Below are 15,338 nucleotides of genomic sequence, written 5' to 3' on the forward strand. Positions count from 1 at the left end.
AATAATAATAATAATAATAATAATAATAATAATAATAATAATAATAATAATAAAATTCTTCTAACCAGCCACCAGCTGTATTCGCTCCTGTATTTTTCTCCTTCCAAACTTCAGAAGGGGGGGGGGGGTATCACGGGGAGAAGGTATTATATTTTACTTCCTCTTGTTGCGGTTGGGTGGAGAAGAGGAAGGCGGCCTTAGCCGTCATTGGCATGGCAACCTCTCTCGAAAATTAGAACCTGGCCTTCCTATGAAAGTTACCAGCAACTCACTGGAGGACCCCTGTCAAAAATCAGCAGGTAGAAACGGGGTTGGGGGTTGGGGTGGGGGGGGGGTAGAGTTGCATGTGAGAAAGGTGGGACCTGCATACACCATTTTCTTGGGTTATTATTATTATTAAAGCCTCTAAGCATTCAGGAGGTCACTTAAGGAAAAGAAGTGAAAGAAGTGAAAAAGACAGTGCCGGTAGAAAAAAATAAAATAAAAATAAAGAAATGACTTCCAATGTTCTTCTTAGTAGTTATGAATACATTGCATTATCTCTCCTCCTTTTAAAGTTCATATAACAGAATAACAGAGTTGGAAGGGATCTTGGAGGTCTTCTAGTCTGACCCCTTGGTCAAGGACGAAACTTGTCCCATTTCAAATCAATGGTTGTCCGATCTCTTCTTAAAAATCTCCAGGGCTGGGAGCACCCACAACTTCTGGAGGTAAGTCGTTCCGCTGATTAATTGTTCTCACAGTCAGGAAAACGGGTGGAAAGTAATGATTAGTTTCCATCCGTTGCTCCTTGTCCTGCCTTCTGCTGCTTTGGAGAAGAGGTTGACAGACACCTGTCTCATCTTTTCAAATTCTAACCTTTCTAATCGGCAAAGCACTTAGGATGCGGTCTCAGCCTGGCTGCAACTTGTCAGCTGCCCCCTCAACAGCCAGATCCTAACCCACCCACCAAACCCCAAGTGAGCTGAGGTGCAACTTCTCCCGAAGCTTGAAAGCCAGTCTTTCTTTTCAGTGGCTACACTGGAATGCTTGCTCTGTTTAAAGGTAAAAAGGTTCCCCTCGCACATATGTGCTAGTCGTTCCCGACTCTAGGGGGCGGTGCTCATCTCCGTTTCAAAACCGAAGAGCCAGCGCTGTCCGAACACGTCTCCGTGGTCATGTGGCCGGCATGACTCAACGCCAAAGGCGCACGGAACGCTGTTCCCTTCCCACCAGAGGTGGTCCCTATTTTTCTACTTGCATTTTTTACGTGCTTTCGAACTGCGAGGATGGCAGAAGCTGGGACACCCCGTTATACGCGGCACTAGGGATTCGAACCGCTGAACTGCCGGCCTTTCGATTGGCAAGCTCAGCGTCTTAGCCACTGAGCCACCCCTAGAGTCGGGAACAACTAGCACATATGTGCAAGGGGAACCTTTATCTTTACCTTTGCTCTGTTTAGGACCCTTTTAATCCCAAATTGAGTTCTGGTGAGGCCCCATCATCCAGTTCCAGAACCTAAACCTTGCTGGGGGGGGGGGGGGGGGTCAACTTTACAAAAAACCTCTTCCCATGCCTGTCATTAAGGTAAAATGACTCACTGAGTTACCTTTCCAAATACAGATCAGAAAAGATAAATGGAGAAAAGATCGATTAGGAATTGACAGGCAAACAAGCAAATCATTCCGAGGTTTTAGCGACTGCTGTGAAAATTGAAGAGGGCGGGCTCCAAACACCTCTGCTCTTTCTCAAAGAGTGGCCAGCTCAGAAAACAGCAGCCGGACGGATCGTCCCTGCCCTGTTCCAGATGCCAAAGTTGGGCGGAAGGCGAAAGATTATTTGGGGGAATTGTGTATGATATCTAGGAGAAATTATCTCCTCAACCCAAGAAGCAACTGGGAATTAAACTTTTATCTTAATGCCTGCCACAAAATAGATGACAGCTGTCATACGGGCAGGCGGGATTAACAAAAGATTGAGTTTCTTTCTCCATGCCTGTTTTATTTATTTATGTCTGTGCAGGTAGTCCTCAACGTTTCAGCCCAACATTGCCGTTGCTAAGCGAGACATCAGTGAAGTGAATTTTTTTTTTTGCCCCGTTTTTACGACCTTTCTTGCCACAGGTGTTAAGGACACAGTCGTTAAAGGGAACGGGGCTGCCCCATTGGCTTTGTCAGAAGGCCACCAAAGGGGATCACATGACACCCTCCCCTCGGGACACCGTGACCGTTATATGAGTCAAGCCTCCGATCACACGACCGCTGGGATGCTGCAACGGTCGTTAGGCGCGAAAAATGGCCGTAAGTCTCTCTTTTCGGTTGTGACTTCGAAGACCATTAAATGAACATTTGCAAACTGTGTTCCGTTTATTTGATTTTTATCCTGCCTTCCAGAAGACGGCTACTTTCAGCTGAAGGACAGTTTCACCCTCTGCTCCTTTTAACCTTGAGATGTCCCTGTAGGTGGGGGACAGAGGGAGGCAGGTAGACACGCCCTAATGATGAAAGTGTTGGATCTTTGTTAGCCATCCCACAAAAACGTGGGCTCGGAAGGAAATCCTTACAGGGCGTTTTTCTCCATAGCGAGGAAGGCTGAAGGACGGCCCACGGTGGTGGCAGGAGGGAGGAGGAGGAGGAGGGGGGGATAGGCATTCTGCGGAGTTCACCTGCAGTATCCAAGGACGTTGCGGGGACTCGAAAGACACCTGCGTTCAGCAGTTTCTCGGGGAAGCGAGGGGCTGAGAGAGAGAGAGAGAGAGAGAGAGAGAGAGAGAGAGAGAGAGAGAGAACAAGAGCAGATTCCATCTTGTTTGGCTGCTTTGACGGAAATCACAAGCTGTGTAGCGCGTCGCGGGGTTGGCTGTCTCCCTCCACCGCGTTGCCAAGACTAGGAACAGTGTCGGCAGGGTTTGGCTATAAATAGGTGGAAGATTCCAGCGGGCTCTGTGCTTGCTCATCTGGGCCGCTGCTGCTCTCTTGTTGGGTGCCTGAGTCGTGATTTCCCAAGGAAGCGACGCCACCGAGGGCAGCTGGCTGAGCACGTTTACTAACAGAGACAAAGAAGGCTTTAAAATGATGATGATGATGATGATGATGATGATGATGATGATGATGATGATAATGGTGAGGCCTTGGTTGGATGCGTTGGTATGCAGGCAGCAGGCAGTGCGATCTGGGACTGTCATAAAAACCCAGCCAGGGTTGTTTGAGATGTGAGCAATTATGCGCGAGAGTCAGATGGGAGATAAATTCCCAGCCACTTTGGTTTTGTTCTGGTTTCCCCCAAGGGCAAACTTCTGAGTCTTGTGGTTTGAACCGGGTGTTTTCCCTGGCTCTCCTTTCCCAACTTCTTCTACTCCGGGGCCCTGGTTTAAAGAGAAACAAAAGGCCCTCTTTCACCGAGAGAGCCCTCCTGAGGATGTACAAAGTTCTGTCCCTCGGGAGGAAATCGAAGCAGCCAATGTCACATCCATGATCAGAATGGAGGGGGGCAGAACTGCAATCAAGCTTAACCAGGGTAGCTTCCAATTTAGAAATATGGGGGGGGGAGGGAGAGAGAAAGGGAGAGAGGGAGAGAGAGACAGGGAGGGAGGGAGGGAGGAAAAGAGAAAAAGAAGACGAGAGGGAGAAAGAGAAAAGAAGGAAGGAAGGAAAAAAGAAAAAAAGATGAGGGAGAGAGGAAACAGAGAGAAAGGGAGGGAGGGAGGAAGGAAAAGAGAAAGAAAAAAGAAGACAAGAGATAGAGGGAGAAAGAGGAAGGAAGGAAGGAAGGAAGGAAGGAAGGAAGGAAGGAAGGAAGGAAGGAAGGAAGGAGAGGAGGAGTTTGGTTGAGAACTATTAGGAAAAGCAGGATAATTTGTAGTAGGTGACATCTGGAAAAAAAATGCCTCGGGCTTTGGGGATTACACGTTTTATGGCCGTTTGCTGCCATCTCCAGTAGTAAAAAGCAGGAAGGAGAGGAAGTAAAAAGGGGTTGTAATTTTGTGGCTGACTAGAGTGGTTGGAGAAGCTGGACGGAGACGATGAAAAGTCAGGTTTAGGCCCGACCTCAGCCAGGGCAGATTCCTGGCTGACTGGGAGACTGATCAGTATCCAGACACATCTTGTAGGATTGTTTCATGGGGGGATCATTAGGAAAAGAGCTAATTAGGCCACCTTGAGAAGGACATAAAACTTAAGTCATAATAATTGGACCCATTCCTGTCCCGATTTTTCTGCATATATTTGACCAAATGTACCAAACAAACAAATAATCCATGCAGCATTTGAAAAACTGCTCTAAGTAGGTTTGTATGTAAAATCTGGCAAGAAGGACCAGGGGGTGACATGACAGCTTGTCTTCCAATATTGGAGGGGCTGCCCCAAAGAAGAGGGGAAGGCCAGGACAAGAAGCAACGGATGGAAACTGATCAAGGAGGGAAGCAACCTGGAAATTAAGGAGAAACTTCCCGAGAACAGTGAATCAAGAGGACCAGCTTGCCACTAGAAGTTGTGGGGTGCTCCATCAACTGGAGGCTTTTAAGAAGAGATTGGCCACTACTTGTTTGAAATGGTGTAGGTAGGGTCTCCTTGAGCAGGACTAGAGGACCTCCGAGGTCCCTTCCAAACTCTGTTATTCTGTAAGGACTGGTTCTGCATGGTCCCCCAGCTCCTTCCATGCCCACCCTTGATGATTTCTGACTTCCTTCCAGGTGGGAAGACACGCAGTTCAAAACTGAGAGAGAGAGAGAGAGAAAGAGATCTATGCAAATCTACCAAGCTCTTGTTGCATCATACACACTCCCTAGTCTGCTTTTAGCTCAATCACAGGCTTGCTCATCATTAGCAAATTCCACTTCAGGCAAAACAAACAAACCAAATAGATACAAAAGGAAGCCCTAGGGATAAATTTAATAATTCCCGACAAAATTATTGGAGAATTTACTGCCCTATTATGTCAGACAAAATCCTCGGCCCCCGGGGGTATCTTTTTTAAAAAATAATTTTCCCTCTCTCCTTTGGCACTGTAGGTTTAAAAGCCGCATTTCCGGCCCTTTGCGATTTAGGCTACAGGCTGCTGCATTTTGCAATTTATGCATGGACCTTGCAGCGACGTGTTGCACAGGTCAGCCTTGCATCTGGGCTGGGATTACGATCTCCATCATGTGGGTGGGGAATTCTGAGACCCATAACCCCCTATGTATTTGGAGAACCCCTGAGAAGATGACTTATGTCGAAAAACGAAGAGTCAAAAGCATTCTGAATGTTAGGCTCAAAAGATAATTTCACTTTTAGTAACAAGAACGCCTCCAAAACACCAATGTCTGCAACTTGAGTGTTAACATTCCTTATTATGTCTTTTATTCACTTATAAAACACTTCTAAAAAAAAATAATAATAACAAGGAGAGGAAAAAGGGAAGTCCCTGCCCCGGAGGTTCACCGCACAGAAAATAAACATCCTGAAAATAGCACTGAAGGGTGTGATGACCAGAATGTTACCTGTGAACATCCTTTGCAAATTAAAATATATATGTATATATTTAACTTCCCCCCCTCTCTTTAAATTTCAACTGTGATTGTAGCAGGCCTCAGCTAAGTGTGATGTAAAGGAGGAAACATCTTGATCTAATGTTTACTGGGAAGCATCCCTGGAAATCTGCTCACCAGACGTACAAATAATGGTAAGTTGTATATAGGAAACAACAGCATCAGCAACTGTAGCATTTCTGTTTGGCAAACCGATTCCCTGAAATGCCTGCTTGGTTCCTACTCGTTTCTCTTTTGAGTAAGCTTTTTTTAAAAAAAAAAAAAAAACTCAGCCTGCTAGTTGTAATAATTGTTTGTGTTTCTAACGTGGGGTCCTGGGTGCTGTCTGAATTTGGTTGCTTTCTTGCAGATGTTTCATTATCCAACCAGGTAACATCATGATCATCAGCAAATCTCACTGATGGTATAACCTAGTTGGGTAAAGAAATGTCTGCAAGCATTGATGATATAATCTAGTTGGGTAAAGAAATGTCTGCAAGCACTGATGATATAATCTAGTTGGGTAAAGAAATGTCTACAAGTTCAGAGAGCACCAGGGACACTAAAGTCACCACCTCCCTCATCCTCCTCTGCAAAACCCATACCTTCTAACACTGATGGTATTACCTAGTTGGGTCATGAAACACCTGCAAGAAAACACCTGCTCAGAGAGACCCAAGGACCCCACAATTCAAATAGTCTCTTCACTTGTATTTAGAATGTCCACCTTCACACTTTTCCTAAAAATTTCCCTTACAAGGCCCTTTATTCCTTAAACCTCTCTCTCTCTCCAATAAACTTACATGCCAAACCATCATACAGGAGACACATTTACGTCCAACCAACAACAAAAATCACACCGTTAAGCTTTGGATCTGACAGTCATGATTTTAGAGAAGGCTTCCCTCTGAACAACGTTCCCATTTATTTGTACTCATTGCTTATGGATATACTTATACCTGTTTATACTTATATGTTATGTTCATACTTATACTTGTTTTCTCATAGATGCTTGACAAACAAACTAAATAAATAAAAGAAAAGAAAGGGGGAAAAGAAAGACACAATTCTGCTTCTAAAATGGCAATGAAAAAAAGTGCAGCAGCCATAGCTCAATACAGACAATACCCAGGGATAACAGGTGGTAGCTATCCAAGAACATCTGGGGAACAATAGCTCTCTACAAAATAATGGGGAGGAAGATGGACCCCTCTCTCAACAGACAAGCAACATAAATATTTATAGAGAGTGAAAGAACTGGGTGGGAGAGAACGGGAGACAAAAAAAAAAAAAGAGAGAGAGACTGTGCAGGTATTTAGACTTTCTCTACAAAATTTCTATTTTAATGTCACTGTTCTTAAAGGACAAGGTATGAATTGGGTTCTTTTTGGTTGGGGGAACTTAAGATACTGAAATTGTAACAGCTGAAGAACCAGAGGTTTTTAATTTTTTTTTTTTTTTACTTTCTGCCTTCCGACAATAGCCCGGGGTTACAGGTATAGAACATAAATCATTCTGCTAATTTTAGCAAAGTTACGTCCTGCAGCAGAGGTTAGAAACTGCCTGCTTACATGGCAAAACATCAGCTAGAGGCATGAGTTATGGAACTATCGGAGTCACAAGAAGCTGGTGGGCACGTTTTGTCAAATTGTTCAGTTCTGGAATTAAAACACCTGGATCACAGGAACTTTATGATTTAGGACAGCGTGACATCGAGTCCTCTTCCAGCTCCGTTCTCAATCTTTACAATGGGAACATTAATTTCGAAAGCATTTTTGCAGGGCTTTTGAAAAACATTTTAAGCACCCGAATGAAGGCATTAGAAAAACGCCACGACGGGATTACTTTAACAAGAATAAATGGATGAGTACTGAAAGCAGGGAGAGAGAGAAATTCTACCCGATCAGAAACTTGTTTAGGGATGCATCTGAAACCCACAAAGACATGGAAGATTTTTGGTGAGGCAGGAATAAACGCAGGTCAAATTCTGAAGGTGAACCAATGTCACCTGGGAGAAAGGGCAGAATGAGAGTTTTAAATATCGCCACGCGCGGACGCGCATACTCAGCCTCTACAGGACAATTTCTCACTGCCCTTCAAAAATACAATGTTTATTGAAATACGGGCGTTGGGAATCTCTTGAGAAATGATCCGTATCGCTAGTCAACTACCAAACCCCCCCCTCCTTGCAACTCCGCAATGAATTGATACACCTGTCTTCTTTACACTTTGTTTCTCCTCTTACAATTCCTACCTGCTCTGGTTACATCCACATACCTCCTTGCCACCGAGGCCTACAGTTTATGCATTTAGAAAACCAACACGCAGCCGGAGAAGCATCGTTGCTCGTCAACGATTATGAGGACAGCAGGGCACGCAGAGGGTTTATAAGCAAGAAAAGCAGAATATAAATTTAATAAAGATTGTCTGAGGGTTTTGAACAGCATGCAGAGGTTCCCCCCCCTCACCCTGGATGGACGATTCAGAGGCCATTGGAAACCAAGACAACTGGCAGAGACCACTGCCAACCCATTCTGATCAATGTCTATGGAGATTCTCAGTCATCCAGGTGGTTTCGAAGGTGCTTTCTCAAGAGGCAACTGGACGTCTTTGTTTTTCCTTGAAGACCTTTCGCTTCTCATCCAAGGAGCTTCTGAAGTTCTTCTGAAGAACTGAAGAAGCTTCTTGGATGAGAAGTGAAAGGTCTTCAAGGAAAAACAAAGATGTCCAGTTGCCATTTGAAAAGAGAAAAAAAAAAAAGCGTCATTGGGACCTTTCTGATCGGCAAACCCTGATAAATTGCCCAGATCTGGAGCTACATAAGGTAAGGGTTAAAATCAAGAATTTGTCAATTTAAATCTCACCTTTCTCCTGAATTTTACAGGAAAATCAGCATTTTTCTTAGATGCTGGTACTGTATCCCGCAATATGGGGAGAATGCCAACCAACCATACCATGTTATAAGGACTCCAACAAGATAAATGCTGTTTTACAAAACAGAGTAAAACCCCTTTTGTTGGGTTATTCTTGGAACTGAAAAACTGGATTGCAAGTCAGTCTAAATCAAAACACGGAACTATCACAGCCAACATTCAAATGGGGTTTTAAAGAGAAACACTCAAGACAAAGGGAGGAGGGAGACAGGTTGTTGTCGACTTAGAACATTTCATTCAGTGACGGTTCAAAGTTACAACAGCACTGGAAAAAAGCGACTTATGGCCGTTTTTCACACTTAAGACCGTTTCAGTATCCCCATGATGATGCGATCAAAATTCAGACGCTTGGGAACTGACTTGCATTTATGACTGTTGTTAGCATCCCTGTGTGTGTGTGTGAGAGAGAGACGTGATCCCCCTTTGCTGCGACCTACTGACAAACAAAGCCAATGAGACCAGCTGCCTGCAATTACTGCAGGGTTCGAATCTCGCCAAGGCTCAAGGTTGACTCAGCCTTCCATCCTTTCTAAGGTAGGTGAAATGAGGACCCAGTTTGTGGGGGCAATAAGCTGACTTTGTATAAATATACAAAAGGATGAAGGCTATTGCTTAATGCATTGTAAGCCGCCCTGAGTCTTCGGAGAAGGGCGGCATATAAATCAAATTAAAAAAAAAAAATAAAAAAAAAAATGAGGAAGCCAGATTCATTTAACAACCGTGTTACCTAATTTAACCACCGCAGCGATTCGCTTAACAGCTGTGGCAAGAAAAGCCATAAAATGGAGCAAAGGTCACTTCAGAAAGTTGTCTCACTTAAGCAGCAAAGAGTTTGGATTAGTCAGTTATGGTCGTTAAGTCGAGGACAACCTGTACTGAAAAGGAGGGGAAGAGAGAAACCCAAAAACTAGTCCTGTATCAATGAAAAAAAAAAACAAAAACCCAAAACCTGAAAATGAGGATTTAAACCCAAGCGCGACTCACCTGCTTCGCAGATCCTGGCTCGTTCTTCTCCTCACCCATCTTTCCAACTTTCTGCACCCTCCTGGGCTGCTTAATAGTAGTTTTTATGGCAGGGCGACATACATAATTTTCCAAGTTCTTGGGGGGTTTCTTAGTTCTCTTAGCCTGGAGGCCAATTTTCAGTTTTAAATTCCCTTCGGAAAAGTTTGTCTCCTTCACAGAAAACTGGTGCTGGGCATCGGACAGGCTTCCCTCTTTCCCCGCCTCATCGCTGCCGCTCTTCTCCCGGCTCCTCCTCTTCTCCTCCTCTTCCTCCTTTGCGCTACCATCAACCTCTGCTTCTCGCCTAGCTCCCGTGGCACCCGCGGAGGGGCTCTTCCCAGCAAACCCTTCAGAACCAGAGCCCAACCCTAACATAGCAGTATGCTGAGGGTCCATCCCAGTTATGTGCCGTGGCAAAATTTCTCCTCTTAAAAGATGGCAGGCAGGCGGTCCGTGGGTTGCTCTTCCCGGACATCGGTGGCCAACATCTTCTCACTGTTAACAGAAAAGACAGGGGAGAGAATGATTTCCCTTCCGAGGACAGAGATTCGTAATTATGTAAGGGCAGAGCTGAGAAAAATAATAATAATTGGAGCCACTCCAGTTGTACAAAACTGAATCAGCTTTTCATTTATGGAAATTAAAAAGGAAACATTTGAAAGAGAAACACAAAACACTTAAAAGAAACAGCAACAAAAAAATGCTTCAAGCCAAACATTTCTTGAAATAATATCCTATGAGAAGGGGGAAGATTTGTACTGTACAAATCTGTTTTTCATGGATTTCACACCAATGTTTCTGTTGCACACGCCGCCTCTGGACGAGATGGGTGGCACGTAAATCCAACAAACAAACATCTTTACATCTAACTATTGACACTGATTGGCTTCTCTTAAAGACTATTTGATTGACGAATGAAGGCAGATATGCTATTTGATTCAGACAGGTATCAATCAGGTTAGCTGACCTTTTATTTTTTCTAACTGTAATAAATTAGGCCATTGGGAACATCAATCTTGCTACATCCAGCCCTGCTTCTCAGCAGGTGAACAGCCTTGGGGCTGCACACCGGATTCAAAAGTGGTGAGAGCCTCTCCCTAGTTTCTCCTCCATTCCCAATGGCTGAATTAGCTGGGGATTCTGGGAAATTTCAGTCCTAATTTATCTATTTATCAAATGTATTTGCTGCCCATCTCGCGCTTTAAGGAGGGCCACCATCCATAAGAGTAAGGCTGTTTCTAATTGTCTATCAACAAGAGATAACGGTGGTTAAATTTTAAGAATGTATCAAAGAGGGAACTCCCAACTAATAGTATGTCTAGGAAAAGAGAGGTAATCATAACCCTGGAATTCCCCGAACCGGCCAAAATGGTTTTCATTCTCTCAAAAACAGATTACAAAAATACCACAATAAAATCCTCAATCAAACTCTGAACAAGTCAACAAGAAGTGATGGATAGCGTGAGTGATAAGTATTTAGAGCTAAGGTTGATGAAAGTTATCACACAAGTTATGAAGGGATGAAAGTTATCACGCAAGGAAAACAAGGAGAATCCTTATTATCTGATAATAACGAAAGTAAAAGTGCTTAGCTATAAAAATTTTGTTTCAGGGACAAACAGGGAGATGAGAGGGGGAAAAAAATCACATATGGATACCCAGCCTTGATAAGGTATATTTTATTCCCAAATCATATAATGACATGACAATCCTGTTCTTCCCCCTGGCTGTAGGATATGTAATATTGGATGTATTTTAAATCTTATATATAGCACTCCTTTTCTTCTCTTTTTTACATACCCCAAATTGACCACCAAAAGGTCTGTGGGAGCTTACGCATTGTGGCATACGAAAACAAAAAATTATTAACGATCTTTATAAAACTATCTGCACAGCATCTGCGGAGGAATTGCTCTCCAGGGCAGTTCTATAAACAGGTTAACCTGATTGTCAAGAATCTCTTTCGCCATATGGGAGCCAAAGGCTACATTTAAATAAAAAATTAGCATGCAAAGCACATGTAATCTGTCATGTGTGATGATCTATTATAGTGCATGGACACGCTGGGAAACAGCGATTGGCTGAGAGTTTTTTCAACATTTGTATATCAAACAAAACACGTGTTTGTTTATGCATGAGAGTGTGTGCACATCGCACACTCTGTGCTACTTCTCACAAATGAAATATGTTTTATGTTGAATATATGGCAATACTGAGGTGATTTCAAGAAATGAATCTTCGGCTTGTACATACAATTCATGCTGGGAGGACCCAGCAATAATTCTTGGAAATCAAATTTATTTAAGCAACCCTCTGTAAAAGTTTCCAACTATGGAAATGCGCGGCCAAGAGTTTCATACTCATTTTACAAGGTTCAGCCTTCTGAATTTCCATCATATTGATGACCAAAAAAAGACTTTATATAAATAGATATCTAAAACCAGAAGTCTACACACACGGACACACCGTGAAACAAACAAGCATAGAGAAACACATTGCAATTAAGAACAGGAAGACTTCATTACCCAAGTCAGGAATTCTGGAACTGTGCCACAAATTCCAGTGTAAACAGTGAGGACCCAAGAACCTGACAACACAAAGTCTCAACAAGGAGTCCATGTGTAAATTCCCTTATTGCAATTTATCCCACACCTGGCCCTGGACACTATAAAACAAACAAACAAACAAACAAACACCAAGTGCAAGAGTGTGAACAAAAATCCCAAAAGGGAAACCTACAAAATTAAGCTATGAGACTGCAACTGACTCAATCAAACTCTCCAATATAAGGAAGCCTCCCCAAAACCCCAACATGCGTTTAGTTGGTGTGTCCCCCTTCTCAAAACCCTTTGCCAAGACTCACACACACACACACACCCCTAACTAGAGATTAAGCCATCATCTCTCATATATCTAGGTATCTGGGGGATGTATTGTGCACACAGGTGCAGAGCTATACACCCATGCATTTATGAGCTACCCTCATATATCATTGGAAATACACACAGATGTATATAAACCTATGTGTGCAAGTGTAATACCCCCCCAAACTTGTGCATAGGCAAACATAACACACACACACACACACACACACACACACACACGATACATGGCCTATAACTGCATAGAGTCCTAAAAGACACATAATACTCAGATAAAGGTGTGCATATGTATAATATACTCCCCCCATAAATGGCTGCACCTACAGACTTAATAAACTCAGATAAAGGTATGCTCGGACATCCAATACATAGTAAAAGTGTGCTGACATAATACACACACACTGTACAACCCCCCCCCGTAAACAGGTGCACACCCAATCCTAACAGACTCACACAAACATGCCCTCACATACATGGCACTTCAAGGTGTGCGGACAGATGACACTTCCCCATAAACGGGGGCACATGTGGACCTAATAGGCTCATAGGTGTACATCCACACCTAATACACACTCGTGTGTATATACATTGTGTATGTACATTGTGTGTTCATACACAAAATACAAATGTGTGCTCACACAAGACACACATGCCATACAACCCTCCGCACCGTAAATGGGTGCACACACAAACCTAACAGAGGAAGGTGCCCGCGCGCACCCACGCATACAGTAGACATATTGATAGACGTAATACATATAGATGCGCTCGCACAATACACACACACACCATAAAGCATCCCACCCCCCCACAAACGGGTGCACGCACAGCCCTAACACTCACACAAACATGCACTCACACATGACACTTGGTGCGCACACACAAAGCTAATAGACTCAGACTAAGTTGGGCATGCACACCTAATACACACTCAGATAAATTTCAGCACACACACAAATACTCAATGCACATAGATACACACATACCCAATGCACACACAGGCTCAGATACAAGTGTGCAGACACATCACACACACATGACACTTAGGTAAAGGTGTGCACATACTCAAGACACTCCCCCATAAACGGTGCGCGCACACACACACAGAGAGCTAATAGACTCAAACTAAGGCGTGCACACACACACTTAATACACATTCAGATAAATTTCAGCGCGCACACACACCAATACTCAATGCACATATTGATACACACATACCCAATGCACACACAGGCTCAGATACAAGTGTGCACACACATCACAGACACACACACACACAACACACTTAGGTAAAGGTGTGCACACATTCAGGACACTCCCCCATAAACGGTGTGCACACGCACACACACAGCTGATAGACTCAAACTAAGGTGTGCACGCACACACTTAATATACACTCAGATAAATTTCAACACACACACACACACACACACACACAAATAATACACATATTGAGACACATATTCCCAATGCACACACAGGCTCAGATACAAGTGTGCACACACATCACAGACACACACACACAACACATTTAGGTAAAGGTGTGCACACATTCAGGACACTCCCCCATAAATGGTGTGCACACGCACACGCAGCTGATAGACTCAAACGAAGGTGTGCACGCACACACTTAATACACACTCAGATAAATTTCAACACACACACACACACAAACAAATAATACACATATTGAGACACATATTCCCAATGCACACACAGGTTCAGATACAAGTGTGCACACACATCACAGACACACACAGACACACGACACACTTAGGTAAAGGTGTGCACACATTCAGGACACTCCCCCATAAACGGTGTGCGTGCACACACACACACACACACACACACACACAGAGCTAATAAAACTCAAGACTAAGGTGTGCAGTGCACGCACCCCAATGCACGCTCAGATAAATTTCAACACACACACACACACACAGAGCTAATAGACTAAGGTGTGCACGCACCCCAATGCACGCTCAGATAAATTTCAACACACACACACACACACAGAGCTAATAGACTAAGGTGTGCACGCACCCCAATGCACGCTCAGATAAATTTCAACACACACACACACACACAGAGCTAATAGACTAAGGTGTGCACGCACCCCAATGCACGCTCAGATAAATTAAAACACACACAGACACCAATAATGCACATATATTGATAAATATATGTAATATATGCGTATATAATAATATACACATACCCCAAGAAAAGGAGGTGCGCTCACCTGGTCCACACACCCGCGACCCCATGCACCCCCTCCCCCTCCATGGACGTGTGCACATGTAGACCTCCCAGGCTGAGATACAAGTGTGTGTGTGTACACACACACACACACACCACACACACCCTACTCAGCCCCCCCAAACCTTTTAAAAACGCCCCACCCCACTCTTCGCCCCTCCCCCACCCCGCTCCCCCCAAAAGGGGTTTTTTTTTTTCCTCACAGCCCCCCCCTCAAAGGAGCCCCCTTTGCGCGCCCCTCCACCTCACCCCCTCATTCCGAAGCCTCGGCCTAGGCGAGCCGGGGTCTCTTCCCACCTCCCTCCTCTCCTTCCCGGGCCTTGTCACGGGAGCCTTTTTTTCTCGGCCTAGCTGTCAGGGCGATGGCACGGAAACCTCCTCCTCGTCCTTTCCCCCCACCCCCACCCCAAAATTTCCTCACTCCCCGCCGCCTCACCTCACCTCACCGCCGCCTCGCCACTCACCGTATCGCGGCCAGGCCGCCGCCTCCTCATCCCGCAAGGCCGGTTTGCTGCTGCTGCTGAAGGGGGGTGGAGGGGGAGGCCTCGGCCTGGCTCCTATCGCTCGCTTCGCCCCTCACTCCTGAGGGCGGCCGCGGATCCAAAATGGCGGGCAGCGAGCGGCGGCGGCGGCGGCGACGGCGACGGCGACGGCAGCGGCGCTCTGGCCTCAGCGCGCGCCTGCGCGCTCCTGCCCCGCGCTCGAGCGCGCCCTGGCCACGCCCACGCCCTCCTCTTTTTTTTTTTTTTTTTTTTTTTGAAACCAACCTTACTC

The 15,338-nt window shown here is 44.8% G+C and overlaps 1 protein-coding gene across 1 annotated transcript in view; it reads right to left on the reverse strand.

Annotated features, from left to right (window-relative positions):
* ASH1L (ASH1 like histone lysine methyltransferase) overlaps positions 1-15,282 on the reverse strand; it is a 67,559-nt gene extending 52,277 nt beyond the window's left edge. The window contains 2 exon segments of the mRNA XM_070951365.1: positions 9,403-9,918; positions 15,029-15,282. Coding sequence (XP_070807466.1) covers positions 9,403-9,819 — 417 coding nt within the window. The 5' untranslated portion in view covers positions 9,820-9,918; positions 15,029-15,282.
* Positions 15,283-15,338: the final 56 nt, after the last annotated feature.

The sequence above is a fragment of the Pituophis catenifer genome, unplaced genomic scaffold (genome assembly GCF_029215685.1).
Source record: "Pituophis catenifer annectens isolate HBS135680 unplaced genomic scaffold, rPitCat1.0.hap2 SCAF_10, whole genome shotgun sequence".
NCBI lineage: Eukaryota > Metazoa > Chordata > Lepidosauria > Squamata > Colubridae > Pituophis > Pituophis catenifer.